A 19,721-nucleotide genomic window follows, 5' to 3' on the forward strand; every position below is an offset into this window, starting at 1 on the left:
ATCAAATGCTTATATTTTCCCATTGCTATTCATTCATTCATTCATTCATTCATTCATTCATTCATTCATTCATTCATTCATTCATTCATTCATTCATTCATTCATTCATTCATTCATTTTTATATTTCTATACCGCCCATTTCTTTGCAGCTCTGGGCAGTTTACACTGAACATTATATAACTTACATGGAACATTATACAGACTATAACATCAAAACAACTTTCAATAAAGCATCAAAAGATTACAAAACCACATTTAAAAAAATTAAAAACAATTAACAGTAACATTGGGAGAGTCATGGGCTGGCGTCTGGGGGACCAGCAGGTGTTCTGAGTTGGTCGGCCTCAAGCGAATGCCTGGTGGAAGAGCTCCCTCTTGCAGGCCCTGTGGAACTGTGGAAGTTCGGGGAGGGCTCTGATCTCCTCAGGGAACTCGTTCCACCAGGTGGGGGCCAGAACTGAGAAGGCTTTGGCCCTTGTTGAGGTCCGACGCGCTTCTCTGGGGCCAGGGATTCGCAGCCAGTTGGAGGTGGCGGAGCGAAGACTCTTTTGGGGGTATAGGCAGGGAGGCGGTCTCTCAAATACACTGGGCCCAAACCGCAGATATAATTTATATATTACTATATAAATAGGTGTCTTTACTTCCATGCTGGTCCACTAAAAAACGAAGAACAGTGTGGAGATGCACATTCAGGCTTGGGTCCACTGGAAATCTATATGGATGGAAGAGATTCCTATCTGTGGAATGTGGGCCAAAATACTGCCCCCCCCTCCATCTGGGAGAAAAGGAGACCTTGAGACAGCCTGGAAGGCAAAAATCATCACTCTTGTTTGCTGAAATTTTTCCACTTGAGGCTGTGGGGAGAGAAAGAAACTGAAAGACAACCTGACATTGAACTATTCAAAGATTCTTGGATTATAGTGTGGATTGGTTTTAACGATGGGTTTTATTGCAATTTCTATCTTGTAAACCGCCGTGAGCCTAAGGGAATGGCGGTATAAAAGTTTAATAAATAAATAAATTATGAAATGTACCCTAGATGGACCCAACGGACAGCAGTGGACATGGGCGGACAGCCATTATTGCTCCCTATTTTTCTCCTGCTTCTGTGATTTTTGTGGTGGTTGTTGGGGAAAGAGGAGGGACATGAAAACTGTTGTGGGATTGGTGTAACATGCATACAATTGTTAGGTCCAAGTCCAAAAATATTAGCCACACAAACCCCGCAATGTCATCATAGATTCATACAGGGGCTTTAAATAGCTATGTTTCCACAGGCTTGTAAATGGAACAAGTAATGTTCAAAATATTTTCTACAGTACCTTGATGACACAGCCTTCAGACAGAAGGGTATCTGAATCCAACACCTCCACAACAGCCTCAGGAATTACAGCCTTCTTCATACAGGACATGTTGAAGCCATATACATCATCCCAGAAGGCTAACCGTTCTGCATGTTTATTGAAGTCACCTACAGCCACCAAGCTTATGGAACACATGTCAGGATATACTGTAAAAACAGAAGAATGATGATGATTGTAGAACAGAACATAGTGTTGAACAGAAGCCAACTGTTGACCTAAGTATTCTGTGATACAATAACCAGTTCTACAAGGAAAAATAAAGGCAAGGAAACACCTAGGATAAGTGATGACCACCAGAAGAAGCTGAGACTAGCCAGTTGACTTCCACAGATTCATCAGCTGTCACCACCAAACCTATGATGTTATGGCCATTTGAAATTACTCCAGAACATATAAGAATGTTATCTTTGTAAATAGCTGCAATGGAAAACAGGACTGACATTCTTTGAATTACGCAGAAATCTTACTTCCCTACATTCTATGCTTGCACAATGCTCTTGAGTGAGGGAAAACAAATTTTCCAAATGAAGCATGTATTTCTAGAGGGTGTGTGCTATGCAGTGACCAGCAGCTCAGATAAAAATCTGTGAAGCAGCAATAGGATCTGCAGCGGGGGTTAAGCAGAGGAAGGCAATTGTTCAGACCATAAGGCTCCTAGTAATCAAAAATGCCTAAACCATGCCAAGTGCAGGGGGATAGCAACATTAACAGATACACATCATCCTTTTACCACATCCATATTTTTGATGGGCCTAATTTATTTAGCCCATCATGTTAACAGATGTGCATGAAGGCCTGTATTACAATAGGTTTTATTAATCTTCCATGGCATTGTTCTTTCAATAGCCAGCCTTTAAAACCAGATCGAAAACTGCATTTAGGTTTCTGTGTGCAGGGGTTCTGTGTGCAGGGGTGTGCAGGGGTTTATCAAACCCCCAAGCAGTAAGAAGGTGAGAGTTTGCACCTGGCATCCAGTATAACTTTAATAGCATCTCAAACTGGCTCTTCATAATGAATCCTCGACCACCATACCCAAGTGCTCTTGAAGGCTAATGCCAACTCTGCAGTGCATTCATAACCCTCTATGCTGGCTTATGGTTTTCTGGACAGGGTCACCATTTGTATGCTTGTTTCATTCAGTATTACATTATGCAGTCTTATTTTTCTCTTTGTTAGAACAGAACCGATCCAACCAGTACTGCAATTTCTTACTTTTGTGAAGACCACAGTTTATGGGGAAGCATCTGAACATATATTTTGGTGACTGGTCAGTTTGCGTGAGATTTTAAAAGAATTTCTAGTTCTCATATTCTGTCATGTGGCTTTTATCTGATTCAATTATGCCTCATCATAGGTGATATTAAATGCTGATCAGACACATCTCGCAGCAGCCCACTCTACAAATTCATGGGTTTGTCATCTGTGTCCTTCTCGATTCACTGCCCCAGGATCATTTGTCACCCACAACAGCTCATACAGAGAGCAAAGTGAGATGGGAAATCTTTTATCCCTTAAGCAGTGCCTCACAAATTTAAGAACATTAAGAGGGTAAGGCTGTTCTAATGAGGAAGTAGACAGAGTTGTAAATGAATATCAAGCAAGCATACTCTTCATACAGCAAATTTATTTTTGGAATAAGAGCCTCCTTTCTCAGATAACTGTTTAATGTGTTAAAGATTTCATAGAAGTTGAGGTACATCGTGGGATCACAACAACTGCTAGTCCACATTGTGCCAAACATACTACTATACAGAAAGCATCAAGTTCCAACTAACACAATGGGTTGAATTCAACTCTTTTTCCAAAGGAGCAGTTTTTCAAAAGGGAACCTGCCATCTTCCCTCTCCCACTTCAGTTGCTTGAGTCTCCCTGAATTCAGGGAGCTTCTAGAATAGTACACAGGCTGCAGCAAAAAGAAGAAAAAAATCAAGAGGAAAATAAAAAATGAGGAGAGTAATTTCTTCTTGCCATGGGTTTTTCCAGGAAAAAAGCTTTAACTATTCCAGAATCTGTCTCTCTCCCTCACTCTCACATACACAGATGATGTTCAACTGCCCTCAACATTCTGCAGGACCTAGCAGACAAAGAACGTGCTCAATGTTCATCAGGCCCACTTTTAAATGTACAAATTATTATTTCACTAAAAGTTAGGAGTCACACAAGCAAGCGAAGCACAAAATCAAAATCTGTGGATAGCATAGTTTCATCACTCTGGTGATAAGCACAAGGTTGTTAAACTCATTCATAGAAATAAAATTGGAGGCCTGCAAGGAATCACACCAGATAATGGGTTCCACCTTTCTGTTTTTTTCTTGTCTCTCATTCTATGTCCAGCCTTGAGGTATGGGTAGTGTTTTCAGGCTGTGCCTGACAAGTGGTGAGACGGATGGGGAGCAGGGACAATGGGTGGGAGTACAATGTTGTCTGCACCACTACGTTACTTCCAGGGAAAGCCCAAAATTGATATAGGGTAACCCCCAGGATTTCCTTTTAAAAATTGTCTGCGAGACAAATATGATACTCCCACCCCAAATCCTCCTCCCATAGTCTGTGTTTAAAGTCAATTTATTCCTTTCCTTCTCTGCTACAATACTCCTTTCCTCATATCAGGGAAGACCACTGAATATGAAGAAGCCCAGACTTTGTCTATGCTATGTTAAATTGCTGATTTTATGGTTGGTATAAGACAGTCAGTTCTGGATGGTAGTGATAAATTATCTGTGAAATATGAATGCATTTAAGGTATGTTGTCTTTTCTTTCTCATTGCAATGCCTGTGGCCTAATTGTACAGTTCATTTAGCAGGATTTTAAATGGGATACTAACTCCTTCAGGACTTTGAACCTAGTGAACTATTGACAAGTAGTTTGGAAGAAAGTACCTTCTTTGATTTCAACCTGCCTGAGAAACATTATTCAACATTTCAACAGCAAAATCAGAATGGCCATCCAGCTTTGGTTTAGGAGTCCATGTTCTAGCTGCACCAGGTACAGAATACTTATGTTTTGTGCATATTAGTATGGTACAGTGTCTGAAGTGTCAGACTCAACACTGGGAATTTAGGATTCAGATTACACCTTGCTATGGCTTCATAAGGAAATCTGTATCCCAGATATCAATAAAATAGCAGCAGAATTGGTGACCTTACACATAAAATGAGTGCACACATTATATTACATGCTTCCCTCCATACTTTTATAAGTATGTTTTATGTTTGTCAGATTTGTACCAGGAAACCAATTTCACACACATCCCCCCACCCAAGATTCACCCAGCACAACAATGCCTTCTATTTTAGCAGCTAATCCGGGATGAGGACTGAACACAGCACCGAAAACTAACAGGAATGCTCATGTGTGGCGTGGCAGTTTTTCTTTGTATTTGATAGCACCTTATTTTTCCTATCCCTTTGCTTATAGCCCTGCAGAAAATAAATAAAAAGCCACTTCTGACAAGCAAAACACCAGCACATTTTGTTTAATTCCATTATATAAATATGGTTGTGGTAAAAAAAAATCCCTGGATTAAAACATCTTGCATTGTATCAGAGCACTTCCATTATAAATCCAGAGGCAAGAGGGTTACCAGACCTCTAGCCCAAATCTTGAAGAAGTTCCTTCCCAATGTTAATGTAGTATATTTTAATCTCATTGATGTTTGACAGCAGCATCAGTTCTGTTGCTTCATGTAATGCAAAACTAGGCTGCATATACTATGAGGTCTTCTGCAGTTTGAACCCCACCTGCTGGTTGATTTATAGAGAAACATAGGAAACCATTTACCAGGTATCCATTAACCTCCCAAACTAGCTAGCAGGAGAGCATCAGTTAAATGCCCAAAGGCACAAATGTTCTATTTAAAATCCTACTAAATAAAGGGGACAATAAAGTTAGTAGTGCTGTTAACATCGTATTCTATTGGGAAAAGGAAGTTAATATATATCCCTATCCCTATCCCTGCTTTTCATGCCACTGGTCTCTCCCTATCGACCTGATTCTTTTACAGTGATAGCTGCATTTTAAACAGATCTCCATTTCTGTCCTTGTGAAATTAATTTGTTAGTTCTGCATTTCAAAATTAGTATTTCATTGTAGCTACCCACTTAGAATTATGTCCTCTATTACAGGGTTATGGCTCATTTGCCAAGGCTTCCTACCAAGCTTTCTGAAGGCACAAGAGACAAGAATGATCTTGCCAATTCCTCTCCTCAACACAGCCCCAGTTCAGTATAGGGGTTTGATCATATGAGTCTCATGATTATCATAAAATGTTTGATGCTTTTGAGCATCAAAATGTGGCCCTCCCTCCTTTGGTTCTAGCAGAAATGCTGGTGTAATCCAAATGACCAGAAATGCTACCAATTTTCCCTCCATTACTACAACCTCCCACTTCACTTTACATAAATCCCTACGATAATTTAAAAATATATATCTTTGGGGTAAATGGCTGTATCAGAAAGGTTTCTCCAAGCCTTAGTTCACTATTCAGTCAATGGGCTTGTGTCTCCACACGCTGACATTTTGTAATGAAATTCTAACATATTCTAGTTACCTACAAGTAGGAACCTGCAAGAATCATGGGGTGATCCTATCTTCCCTCCCCCCAGTCACTCAGCTGTCTGCTAGTTCAGGCTCCTGTTCCCCCTGACCAGTAACAGGTGGGGGAGAGACAAAGCCATGGGAAAAGGAGAATCTCACAAGCCAACTCTTCTTCATGCCCTGCCCACCTGGCTGCCCAACCAACTCCACAGGGAGGGAAAAAATAGTAGCTCTAGTTCTCCCCTCCTCCAACCAATTGCAGGATCAATGCCACCTCTTGCTACCTGGTTCAGGTGGTGGTGCCTCCCCTCCCTTTTCCACACACTGTCCAACAAAGGCAATGCGCCCCTGTCTGTGGATAATTCAACGGTTCATATTTTTTGACAAACCTGGATGATCCTCCCAAATTAGGAGAAAAATTATAGGACCATGCTAAATATAGACAGAGAGGGAGAGAGACAGAGAGAGAGAGAGATCTGGTGAGTTCCCTGAGCCTTTGAAGGAGGCGGTGGTTTGTCCTCTCCTTAAGAAACCATCGCTTTAAGAAACCAGTTGCCCATCTTGCGTTTCTGGGGAAGGTGGTGGAAAGGGCCATGGTAGACCAGCTCCTGACATTCCTGGAGGAAATTTTGGCACTCGATCCATATCAGTCTGGCTTTTGTCCTGGCCACGGGGTAGAGACAGTGTTGGTCGCCGTGTTAGATGATCTACAATGTCAGCTGGACTGAGGCGGCTTGGCCATGCTTGTTCTATTAGATCCGTCAGCCACATTTGATGTGGTTGATTATGAACTGCTGGCACACTGCCTTGCCGCGACAGGGATACAGAGTACAGCTCTTAGCTGGATACGCTCCTTTCTCCAGAACTGGACCCAGAGGGTGGCAGAGGGGGAGGATCTATCGGGCCCTTATCGACTTCCTTGTGGAGTCCCTCAGGGCTCAGTACTTTCTCCCACGCTATTTAACATCTTTATGAGCCCTCTGGCCCAGCTGGTGAGGAGTTTTGGGCAGTACACTGATGACACCCAGCTCTACCTTCTCATGGATGGCTACCCAAACTCTCCCCCAGATCCATTCACCAGACGTTTGGAAGCCGTGGCTGAATGGTTGGAGCAGAGTTGTCTGAAACTCAACCCCTCCAAGATGGAGCTCGTGTAGTTGGAGCGTAGGGGGGCAGGCGAGGAAACACATTTACCCTCCCTGGCAGAGATGCAACTTAAGATCACCCCTCAAGCCAGAAATCTGGGTGTGACCATTGATGCCTCCTTAACTATTGAGGTACAGATCAAGAAGGTAGCCAGCCAGGCTTTTTTTCATTTTCGCCAAGCTCGGCTACTAGCACCCTACCTGTCCTCTGAACATCTAGCCACTGTGATCCATGCGATGATCACCTCCAGAATAGATTTCTGTAATTCGCTCTACGTAGGCCTACCCTTGCGCTTGATCCAGAAACTTCAGCTGGTGCAGAACACAGCTGCTAGGGTCCTCACTGGTACATCTTGGAGGGCCCACATCCAGCCTGTTCTGAGGCAGCTGCACTGGCTACCAGTTATCTTCCAGATCCGGTTCAAAGTTTAGGTTTTGACATTTAAGGCCTTACACGGTCTGGTCCCAGCATATCTGAGGGACCGTTTGTCACTCTATGCCCCCCGCAGGACACTACGTTCTGCGGGTGTTAATTTATTGGTCGTTCCTGTTCCTAGGGAGGTGCGCCAGGCCTCAACCAGGGCCAGGGCCTTTTCGGCCCTGGCCCAAATCTGGTGGAATGAACTCCCAGAGGAGCTGTGGGCACTGCAGGAGCTTTCATCTTTCCGCAAGGCCTGTAAAATGGAGCTCTTCCGCCACGTCTATAGTTGAGGCCGGGTGTCAAGGGTGAGCAGGGCCCCCCCCCCCTTCTACGAGTAGCAGTAGCGAATGCCAACATCACCCTCTTTCTCCCTCCCCTCTAGTACAATTTCAGGGTGGGTTGTACAAAATTTTAATTGGGGTTTTTAATATTGTAACTCGCTTCGAGCCTTCGGGGAGAGGCAAGTAAGAAATGTTTTTATTATTATTAATAATAACAATAACAACAATAATAATATAAAAGTTACATTCCTACCATATTATGCTAAATTACAACTGTGTGCATAACACTACCATGTAGTCATAAAATAAGTTAGGTAAAAACCTTAACTCACCTGACATAAACCCCTTACAATAGGAAAGATGTTATGAATTAAACCTAGCTCAGAACTTTCGAGTATATTTACTGTTTGACCATCCTTAATACCAAGAAATTATAGAAGCATTTTGTTGTTTTACCTACAGATTAAAAAATTATATTCAAGCTGTTTCTTTAGTAGCTCAAAGGTATTCAACATCACTACATCTATTAATTAACTATATTTTAAGGCCACTGCTCCCGGCCTGTCATCTCGCAGCAGCTAACATCAGTAAAACATACAATAAAATCATACAGAATTTATGATCTACAGCAGTGGTCCCCAACCTTTTTATCACCAGGGACTACTCAACGCCTTTTACTGAGGCCCGGTGTGTGTGTGTGTGTGTGGGGGGGTAGTTTATTCCTCTACTCTCAACCACTGCCTAACGCTCTCTGATCGCTATGGTAATGTTTAAACATCCCTTCAAAATAAGATACAGACACGCCACAACAATGAACATAAGAAACATTTTATTTTCATGGAAATTTTAACTCATGACAATGACAAATCAATGGGAACCCTGAGCTTGTTTCTCTGCAACTAGATAGTCCCATCTGAGAGTGATGGGAGACAATGACACCCGAAGTGTGTTGTAAAGGGCCGGGGGGGTGAAGTAAAGAGCCGGGGGGGAGAAGGCGTCCTTCGGGGCCCACCTCCAATTAGTCAAAGGACCACATGTGGTCCACAGCCCACAGGTTGGGGATCGCTAATCTACAGAACCTTCCCAGAACCTTCCCCATTCCCCCCAGTCTGTCAACCCTCCAAAACAAGTCTAACCCCAAGCCCCCAGGATTGCTGTTTCAGCAAGCAACCTCAGGGGGGACAAGGTTTGTCAGCCTGATCTCTACCAAATACCTGGTAGAAGAGCTCCATATTGCAGGACCCATGGAACTGAGTTAGCTCGGGCAGGGCCCTAAGCTCTTCCAAAAGCTCATTTCACTAGGCTGGGGCCAGGGCCAGGGCCAGGGTTGAAGCCAGGCAAACTTCTTGTAGACCAGGGTTGAAGCCAGGAAAACTTCTTGTAGACCAGGGCTCACCACTCTATTAGCACCCACAGAATGAAGAGCCAAGGGGATAGGGAGAAAGACTGTTCCACAAGTATACTGAACACAGACCACGTAGAGCCTTAAAAGGTTAGTACCAGCACTTTGAACTTGATCCGGCACTCAACCGGTAACCAATGCAGCTGCCTCAGCACTGGCTGGATATGGACCCTCCAAGGTGTTCTTGCGAGGACCCTAGCAGTTGCACTCTGCACCTGCTGAAGCTTCAAGGCCCATATACAGCAAGTTACAGAAATCCAGACTGGAGTTGTTGCATGGATCGCTGTGGTCATGTGTTCCGGGAATAGATTGGGGACTAGTAGCCTGGCCTGGCATAGATGGAAAAACACTACCTGAGCTACTCTGGTGATCTGGGCCTCCTGGATCATGACCAGATTAAATTTAGCCATTGTATTGAGGATGGTGAGTTACAAGCAAAACTATAGAACAAGCACAGCCTTGGAAGTAATAAACACTTCTCTTCCTTTCTTGCCATACATGACAGGCTCTCTGTCATGACAAAGGCCAGTAGAAAGATAAAAAGGCAGGAGAAAAGTTGTTGAAAGGCAAAAAGAGGAAAGCAAAGGGAGGGCAGAAATTGCCGTGGAAGGACTGTAAGAGATGTTCTAGGGGGGGAAATGGAAGTCCATAGCTGCTTAGTTCCATGCCATAGTAACATTAAGAGCAGACAGTTGTAATGCACTCTACATGTAATGCACTCTGACTGCAACTCAGAGCTGCGCGCACACACTCTGCTGCCCTTGATGTACCACTGGGTCTGACCACTACGTACTTAAATCGGAAATGAATGTGGTTAAAGTTCCAATGCTCTGCATGAGAGGAAACCCAGTTAAAATGATCTGTCCATGATGGTTTATGAAACCTACTGAGAGATTTTAGGATCCCAAACACATGCTCAACTGAAGTTTCAGTGGGAATATGGAACATGAAGCTCCTTTAAGCTATCAACAAGGTTGCCCCTCTATGACCATGCCTGCCCTGGGCCGTGAACTGGCCGCCTGGTTTACTACATAACTGTTGTTGTTGTTATCCGTTCAGTCATGTCTGACCCTTGGCAATTCTATAGGAAAGTCTCCGCCATGTGCCCATGTCTCACTGCTTCTTTTAGTTGGTTCATGGTCATCCCTGTGTAGGCTTTGATCATGTCGAGCCAGTGGATTCCGCTTTTCTCTACCCAAAGGAGTCTCAAAGCAGCTTACAATCACCTTCTCTTTCCTCTCCCCACAACAGACACCCTGTCAGGTGGGTGAGGCTGAGAGAACCCTGATATTATTGCTCAGTCAGAACAGCTTTATCAGTGCAGTGGCGAGCCCAAGGTCACCCAGCTGGCTGCATAAGGAAGAAGAGCGGGGAATCAAACTCTGCTCACCAGATTAGAAATCCACACTCCTAACCTCTACACCAAGCAGTAAGACCAACTCTAGGTCGTATTAGAAAGCTCATCTGCTCTACATTTTGACTTTAGACTCTGATATGGGACAAAAGACAGCTCTTCTAGCTTTAATTGATGACTTTTGTCTAAGTGTAAACAAAGGCCATGCCTCCTTGTTGCTCTTGTTGGACTTAACTACAACATTTCATCTTGTATCTGGAGGCAGAAGTAGGTATCGGCATGTGTACTGAACTGGTTCATATCATTCCTCAGAGATCAGACTCGAAGGGTTGCTGTGTGAGTTCCACAGGGTGCCAAAGCTTACATGCTTTTCAATTGTGATGTAAAGAGCTTAGGACAAATCAATTGCAGCTTCATCAGTGTGTGGACCCATGCAGTAGAGGCCCTGAAATAACTGGCTACTGAGGTAAATTGGCCAAGAGTGAACAAACTGAAACTAAGCCCTAAAAAGACAGAGGTAATAATGGTTGGAAAGGTGAAGATCTTTAAGTATATTGTGCTCCATTCTTTTGACTGGGTTTATTTGACCCCTGCTGACTCAGTTAAGAGCCTTGGGATTTTACTGAATCTAGCTTTATTACTGGAGAAGCAAGTTAATGCAGTCGCAAAAACGGCTTTCTTCCAACTCAGCCTAGTCTCTTATTTTGATATAATCGATCAGACCACCTGGATCCATACCATATAACATTGAGACTAGACTGCTATAACACAATGCATATTGGTCTCCCCTCAAACTCAGTTCAAAAACTCCAACTAGTGAGAGGACGACTGAAGATGGCGCCGTAACAGCTGGGCTTCTGTCCGGCTCTTAAGCCATGCTGAGGGTCAGGAGCAACCGCACCTGGCAGACCTGAGCAGATACGCAAATCTCGCTTGCCGGTCGCCCCAGGAACTGGGAACGGCATCCTGAGGGTCCTACAGATCTGTGGAGACTGTTTATAGTTTGTGACTGCCTAGAACTATGGAAAAATTAACTAAGGCACAGTTTTTCCATTTGTTATGCGAAGGGAACTCAAAGATACCGAAAGCAGTCAATAAGGTGGAAAAGGAAATCCGAAAGACTAAGAAAGAGCTTTTAGACAGAACCGACAGTTTGGAAAAAACAGCTGATGAAAACACAACTCAGCCAACAATACTTCAAACGAGAATTCAATGTCTGGAAGTTAATCAACAGGAGGGGGAGAGAGCTAGGGACGTAAAAATCAAAAGCACCTTGGAAGAACTTGGGAAAACAGATTTAAGGAAGGAAAGCACCGAAAACATGGAAGTCTATTTAGAGCAGGAAGTGATTTGGATCAACAAAATAAAAAGAGTCTATTCAAAGGCGACAGCACGCAGGAAGCTATCAGGAGATATCTCTGTGCAACCAGAGGAAGAGATCCGGATTGATAAAGTATACAGAGCCTACTTAAAGGCGACTGCAAGCAAGAATCAAGCAAGAGACTTCTTTGGCCCTGACAGAAGGACAACTAGAAATACTCTATGTAGGAATCATCAGGCGTTACTATGGAAAAAAATACAATTTCATTTTCTGCAACCACCTGAAGGATGTGATGAACAGTGGAGCATTCTCCTGGCTTCCTGTGGGAAAGACAGCAGCAGTAACTTTTAGGTCAGGACCAATATATGAAGGGAACTGACTTTATATTATCTAAGACAATAATAGAATATATTCTTATCAACAATTACTCTGCTAAGAAAGATGGTAATAACTTCTAGATCAGGATCAATATGTGATGGGAACTGAATATGTATGCCAATATGTATGCTAAAAGAGGATGGCAAACTATACTTCATATGTATTAACAAGACAGCAGCAGTAACTCTTAGGTCAGGGCCAATTTATGAAGGGGACCGACCTTATATCACTTAAGATAATAATAGAATATATTCTTATAACAGATCATACTCTCATATGTATTAACAATCATTTTGCTAAGAAAGATGGTAAAAACTTCTAGACAATAATAGAATATATTCTTATAATAGATTATACTCTCATATGTATCAACAATTACTCTGCTAAGAAAGATGGTAATAACTTCTAGATCAGGATTAATATGTGATGGGAACTGAATATGTATGTTAAAAGAGGATGGCAAACCATATCAGCTGGTCGCTTTTTTTCTCTTTACTTTTCTGTAAATGCTTCATATAATAAATAATAAAATTATTTAAAAAAAAGAAATGAACTAGAAACATGAAGGAAAAAAAAACTCCAACTAGTGCAGAATGCCACTGTTTGGCTATGATCAAGAGCTAGATGGGAACATGCATATTACTCCCATCCTGCAGGCACTTCACTGTCTGTTCAATTACTGAGCTTAATTTATGGTATTAATTATCAAATACACGGACCTGGAGCCTCATATCCGCAAGATCACCTATCCTCCAATGCTCTGCCACAACAGCTTCACTCATCAGGGCAGGGTCTTCTGCAGCTGCCAAATCAACAACTGCTGAATGCATGCAGCCTGAGGAGGTCAGAAATATCTAACTCATGTGGCTTTCCACAAATTGTACAAAACTGAATTATTCAAGAGGGCTTTTCTATGAAGACAACAGATGAACACTGCATTAAATGATCTGTCGTCCATTCTACTGTGTGATCCTGATACTGTGGAATTTTGCACCATTTAATGTCCCAAATTAATACTTATGCTTTGCTTTTGTTTGGTTCTACAATGGCCTTGATAAATATACATGTTGCTTTTGTCTTCTGCTGGGACTAAGCCATTTGTAGAATTTTTCTCCTTTCATTTCAGGTCCATTTGTTATAAGAGTCTTAGGCCCATTCTGCATATGATGAATTTTATATACATCTTTGTTTATTGTACAGGTTTACCACTGAGGAATGGTATTTGAGGTTTACCACTGAGGAATGCTTTTAGCCAAAATATATTTGGTTCTTGTATTGCAATATAATTTTCCTATTTTACCTATATTTATATGTTTGAACACTCATCTATATAGTAGGCACAGGTATTTAAGAACAATATGAATGTGGTTTTCAAATGACATTTTAACACTTTCCAATGAGGGCTGTTTGTAAATGGAATATGCTGCCTCGGAGGGTGGTGGAGTCTTCTTCATTGGAAATCTTTAGGAGGAGACGGGATGAGCACCTGTCAGGCATATGTGTTTTTTAAATCTCCAAGAAAGTGGGCGGCTGGACAGGGTGATCTTTTGTGGACTTTTCCAGCTCTGTCTGACGCTGATAATTAAATAATTACAATACCTTTTTATATTAGCACTGTGTTCCAAGCCATATCCCTTTTTTGTCACAATCTTTCAGGTTACCTTTCTAGCCCGCCCAATCCTGTTCTTGGCAAGTTATTAATATGTTGCGTTCTTGGCACTGCTGGCTTACCATGTTGCAGCAAGACTGAAAAGCTGAGATTGCACAGCTGCACCATTTAGAATTAGAGCAAGAAGTGTTCCTTGCTAGCTTTGCAAGACTCTAAACTTGCCCCAAGAGAAAAAGAAAGCAAGCTGTAGAAAATGTTTCCATTTTGTTATCGCTCTGACTTGCTGCGGCAGCTGTGTTCCTTTTGGCAGTTTAAATTATGACTCCCCACCTGCATTAAAATGGAAAGCTTTCAACAACAGAATTTCCCCTTTCCCGAAAATGTTTTCCTTAGTCTTTTAACAATATAACAATGAATACCTCTGAATTATTAATGCTACAGACATGCAAAATATATCTGCAATGAAACAAGGCAGGGTTCTATGGGGTTATAATGCTAAGGTGAGGCAAAGACCAGCTCTCCCAGAGTGCTTTAAATGACAATACACACAACTCAAACACTTGCATATATTTAATATGAGACACTACAAAATAGCCAATGTACAAACAGAAATATCAAGCCACAGCTCCAGAATTACCCAGAGCTGTCTTTGTGGTCATGGGGCCAGGAGCAGATGAAAGATGGGGGTTTCCCCTTCCTCCTCTTGTTGGACAGTGTCAGACTTGCCAATTGGTCTGGTGGCTGTTCAAACTGGCAACCTGGGTGTGCCTGGGGGGGGGGGGCTACCGTGGGGGGGGGGCTCTAGGCTGACCTGGAGGCCAAAGTCTCCTGTCTGGTCTACCCTGCTACTTATTGGGCTACCACCGGACCTCCGAGCAGTTGATCTCCAGCTTCTGATGCTGAAGGGCTGATGTGAGAACAGAGCAAAGCACCAGCATTTGTTCAAGCCCAGCAGCAGCTGTGGAGTGGGAACATGTTGGCAGCAGGACAAACAGTGGCAGCATCTACATTAAGGGTCCAGTGCGAGCCTGGTGATGAAGGTGCTTGGCTGCACACCCGACCCTCCTGGGCTTTTAGCAACAGCTCTTATTTATTTATTACATTTTTATACTACCCTGTCCCATGGGCTCAGGGCAGTTCTTGATGATTTGTTCTTCCCAACCCCACTTTTTCTTCAGGGTGCTTGCAGACAGTACATGGTGGGCTGTCTACTATCCTCCCCTTTGGCTGCAACCACTTCCAGGTGCTTCTCACAGTATGTTTCACCCACAGATTAGAGATAGGGAAGAAATATACTTATAGATTCTAAGAAGCTGAATGCAGTTGATAAGGTTTCAGTGTATGGAAATTAGATTTTTTAAGAGTGGGAAGATTGCAAGTATGTGTTCTGACAAACAAATATAACACTCCATAAAGTTTCTTTAATGGTTTAACATCCAAAACTATTTCCTTAAAAAAACTGCAATGAAATAGTGAAAAACCTTTTGGACTGTAGGTAGCGAAGCTAGTCTGCGCTCTTGTGCATGCAACAAAATACCAACGTAATTTAAGCGCTTCGAATATTTTATAGATTGAGTTATTCTACCGAGTGGTTATGTGGCAACATAAGAATTCTATAAAAACTATGTATTTACTGATTAATCAACATTCATGATGGAACATAAAATGAAACAAACCAAACTGAAATTTAAAAAAACACAAACTCAAATATAGTTAGAATGCATATCTCACACATAGTCCATGTGCTCCAATTCTCTGACCATATTGCAACAAATGATAATCAAATCTTTAGTCATACAACATGGAACTGATCATAAAAGAAACCTTCACCACAAACTACTTACACCTTAGATTCCTCCCCCTAAAAAGCTTTGATTCATTGAAGACCTCCAGTTTTCATGATTTCCTTACAGCAAGTCTGACAACTATGTACACACACAAACAGTGCAATCCCAAGAAGAGTTACACTCTTCTAAGCCCACTAATTTCAACAGAAGGATGGAACCTTGTTCAGAATTGGATTTTCAGTATATAAATAAACTTTTTAAAATTAGATTACTTCAACCTTCATGGAGTTTTCCCACAGTGAAATCCTTATCCTGTTTTTCAACAACAAAAAACTTTATAACCTTTCAAGGATTACACTTCTGTTTTTGTAAAGTCAAACTGTTCTTTAAAAATGCTATTTTCTTTAAAGGCCCAAATATCCCATCAAAGGTTTTGTATTACCCATAGTATAAAATGAATGCCTTGAAGCTTCTACTAATGGAAGCATTTTTCATCTCAGGTATGAACTTTCTTAGTCATGCATAGCAGAGTCTAAATCTTTTGCTTCCCCAGAGATGGTTTATTAAAACAGAACTGTAGACTAACCTGAACCACCTTTTGCCAGGTACTTGTTCCTCGCATAAATCACAGAATCCAGCATTGACTCAAAAAGGAGGAAATATCCCTGTATATTGGAAGACAAAATGCCTTATTAAAGAAATTCTTCTATAACCACACACAGATCTTACAAGATGTGTTTTAGAATGTTTTGCAGCATAAAGTTTGTGAGGACAAATAGTGTGCATTGCTCCCTACTCGACTACAGAGATGTCACTCTAACAGTTGTTGTTTTTTATTTCTGTTAGCTGCTGCTAATACAGGAATTATTTCATAATAAACAGACCCTTACCTACTTTATTGGCAGTGAAATTCCTCTGTAGCATATATTGGAGAGAATTGGAGCAACCATATAACCACCATATAGGCTTGCTTTATCCTTCCACTTAATAATTTATCCCTTCCTCTCTCTTTAAGTCAAATAAGCCACTTTTCCTTACTGGTCTAGCATTTGCCTGCCAAATGATTAAGGGCCTCAGTTTCATCATCTATAATTTCTTTTTTGGTTTGCATGATGTAGCTGGTGAACTCTTCTAAAGCATCTCTATCCATTAAAATATATCTGTGCGGTGTGTAGGGTAGAAGAGAATCTATAGAGAGTCCCTTCTCTCTTTGCAAGAAAAGTAGCAGAGGTTTGGAAAAGCTGGCAGAGGGTTGCTTACCCATCATGCCCTGATGCTAGTATCCTTGGCAGCAGAAGACAATATGGAGGCTGTAGCAGATGCCACAAGATGGCTTCAGGAGCAAAGTGGGCAAGTTAACACGTCTTTTAAAAAATACCACCGTATTTTATCCTTGCTTCCACAAGTTATTTATTAGCCTTCACATTTAATCATGACAGGCAGCACATTGTTCAGAGTAACAGGTGTACTTTTGTGTTGTGTTTGTTTTCAAAGATAAATCTGTAAAACTTGAAATTATATTAACATTTTTTTCAAGTCACCTAGGCATTGATGGAAATGTACGCTGAGGCAGCAATCAACCGGTATCAATAGGAACACAAACACAGTGATGAGCGGCTGAGAGTTGTGTATCAAGTTACTAAACTTCATTCAGGCAAACTGAAACTGGAATGGAAGATGCCCCCCATAGCCGATCAAGCCTATAATCCATCAATGAAATCAAAACATGAGTTTTTCAAAACTTTGCTCACTTAACCTATAACGGCTGACAGAAAGAGCCCTTATATGGAAGACAACTTTAGTGCTTATAATTTATTTATTTATTTATTATATTTATATACCACCCTCCCCAAAGGCTCAGGACAGTTTACAGGAAACAAGAAAAGATACAGATAACATATAGTAACAGTTGGTAACAATAACAACAGTAATAACATTATAATAACAATAACGGAACATCATAACAATAAGATTAGAAAATGGAATTTCAAGAGACTCCGCTCAACTCTTACTGGGACCCAGTGGGTTAGGCAGATTGGTGTCCGTCGTAGTAGGAGGGGGGAAGCTTGGGGGCCAATTGGAAGCGATGGTTTGGGTCGACTTCAACCAAATACCTGGTGGAGGAGCTCCCTTTTGCAGGCCCTGTGGAACTGTTTAGGTTCTGTCAGGGCCCTGATCTCCTCTAGGAGCTCGTTCCACCAGGAGGGGGTCAGAATGGAGAAAGCTCTGGCCCTGGTTGAGGTCAAACGGGCTTCTTTGGGGCCAGAGACCCCAAAGAGAGGCGGTCCCTCAGGTATACTGGGCCCAGACTGTGAAATTCATGATGTAAAGTACCCACTTTGATTTAGAGCTGTACCACCTGATAGCCAGCTTGACATGCAATCTGAGGAAGAAGAGGAGCTCAGTTTTTGTACTCCACTTTACTACCTGAACTAGTCTTAAAGCAGCTTACAGTTGCTTCCTCTTTCTTTCCGTACAACAGACAACCTGTGAGGTGGGTGAGGCCGAGAGAACTGCTGCTGGCCCAGGGTCACCCAGCTGGCTGCATGTGGAGGAGTGGGGAATCAAACCCAGTTCTCCAGATTAGAGGCTTCTGTCCTTAACCATTACACCAAGCTGGTTCTCAAGACAAATTACTGAAAGAGAAGGGACCTATAATGTGACCCAGTAAGACAAAGTTCTTATATTCTTGCCTCCAAAAGATGTGGAACTTTTTCTCTCTTTCACACACACATACACACAAAATAGCAAAGAGTCCTACCATATCTTGAAGACCTACTGTGATCGACAGGAAACTGTCCTGTCCTTAAAGGAAAAAGAGGTACTCAACTGTTTCACACCCAGGTCTATGGGATGGCTGCTCCAGCATCCAATCACCTTTCAAAGTGGGTTGGGATGTTGGAGGGAAGCGCAGCAGCAGACATTTTCGGGGTCTGCCTCTGAGAATTGACAGTTTGATAAACAGACTACAAATTATTTAGAGTGACACTTAAGAAAAGGCAGGTTGGTATGGGTGGAATCCTCTGTGTGTATGTGAAAGAATCCAACCCAGTGGTGAGTCAGTGAAAGTCAGTTTACACCCACAAGCATTAAATAAAATTCACTATACAACCTGCATATCAACAAATATTCTTTGTTGCTTTATTGTTGCTTCAGTGATCTGTGTACTCTTCAGACTCAAATACTTGTTTCTCAGCTGTAATCCAGAGCCTTTATACTTGCTACCCTAAAAATATCTTGTAACTGAGGGGAAGTTTGCAGTTCAAAACAAACATGAATCCCCCAAATGATAAGGGGCTGTCTGGGTCTCTTCAGCTGGCAGAAAGAGCCTGTCACACTGACCAATTGCTTACAGCATATGTTTTTGTAAGTAAGTGCTTCTGCCTCATGACCGTTTATTTCACAAGAAATGTATCCTTCAGGTGTACACAAGACCCTAATTATGGCTGCAGAGAACTACTCCTCTGGAATTGCACATAGAGATTAACACAGCCTCAAATAGAATTCAGTAAAAACTGGGGGCTGCTGCAATCTCCTTCTTGATTTCTATGCTCTGATCATTTCCTATTTTCATGCTTCCCAGAAATCCTCCTGCAGCCAATCTTGAATGGCTCCAAGACAGCCAAGAGAGACTTATCTGCTACATACTAAATGTCTGTTGCTGCTTGCTAAGTATGAAGTGTATGCTTTGGTTCAGTAGAGGCCTGCAGGCTTTCTGTTGTGCTCACCATGGGATTTTCAGCTCTTCTACTTCTTCATAACAAAGGAAGTACAGTGAAATCATGAGAAATGGTCACACACCATTCCTTTTCCAGACTTTAAACACAGTCCAGCAGAAGGGTATGTATGCAGATTATCTGAGACAAGACCTAAATGCACCTAAGTGATGTTAGGTCACGACCCTCAGTGCTAATCTACACCCTGCAAATTGCTGCATATCTTATATTCCCTCCATTTACCTCCCAGGTGCAGGGAGGATTTCATTAGTTTTATAGTGAGTGATGATATCTGTGTGCATTATTTCTTATGGCATTATTTTATGATTTTATGTTGAGAGCCACATTGGAGGTTCCAGGAAATAAAAAGGCAGGCCACAGACAAAATTATTTTGCTGTATAACA

At 42.1% G+C, this 19,721-nt stretch overlaps 1 protein-coding gene across 3 annotated transcripts in view; it reads right to left on the bottom strand.

Moving 5' to 3' along the window:
- Positions 1 to 19,721, bottom strand: part of PRMT3 (protein arginine methyltransferase 3) — a 90,766-nt gene that overhangs the window by 38,108 nt on the left and 32,937 nt on the right. For all 3 annotated transcript variants that reach the window (XR_013228352.1, XM_077322033.1, XM_077322032.1), the window contains exons 11-12: positions 16,187 to 16,265; positions 1,324 to 1,511 (exon numbers count right to left, since the gene is read on the bottom strand). Coding sequence is in view for 2 of the 3 variants with exons in the window: in XM_077322033.1 (XP_077178148.1) it covers positions 1,324 to 1,511; positions 16,187 to 16,265 (267 nt within the window). In the remaining variant the exon portion in view is untranslated. The remainder of the gene's footprint in view (positions 1 to 1,323; positions 1,512 to 16,186; positions 16,266 to 19,721) is intronic.

The sequence above is a fragment of the Paroedura picta genome, chromosome 2, assembly GCF_049243985.1.
Source record: "Paroedura picta isolate Pp20150507F chromosome 2, Ppicta_v3.0, whole genome shotgun sequence".
NCBI lineage: Eukaryota > Metazoa > Chordata > Lepidosauria > Squamata > Gekkonidae > Paroedura > Paroedura picta.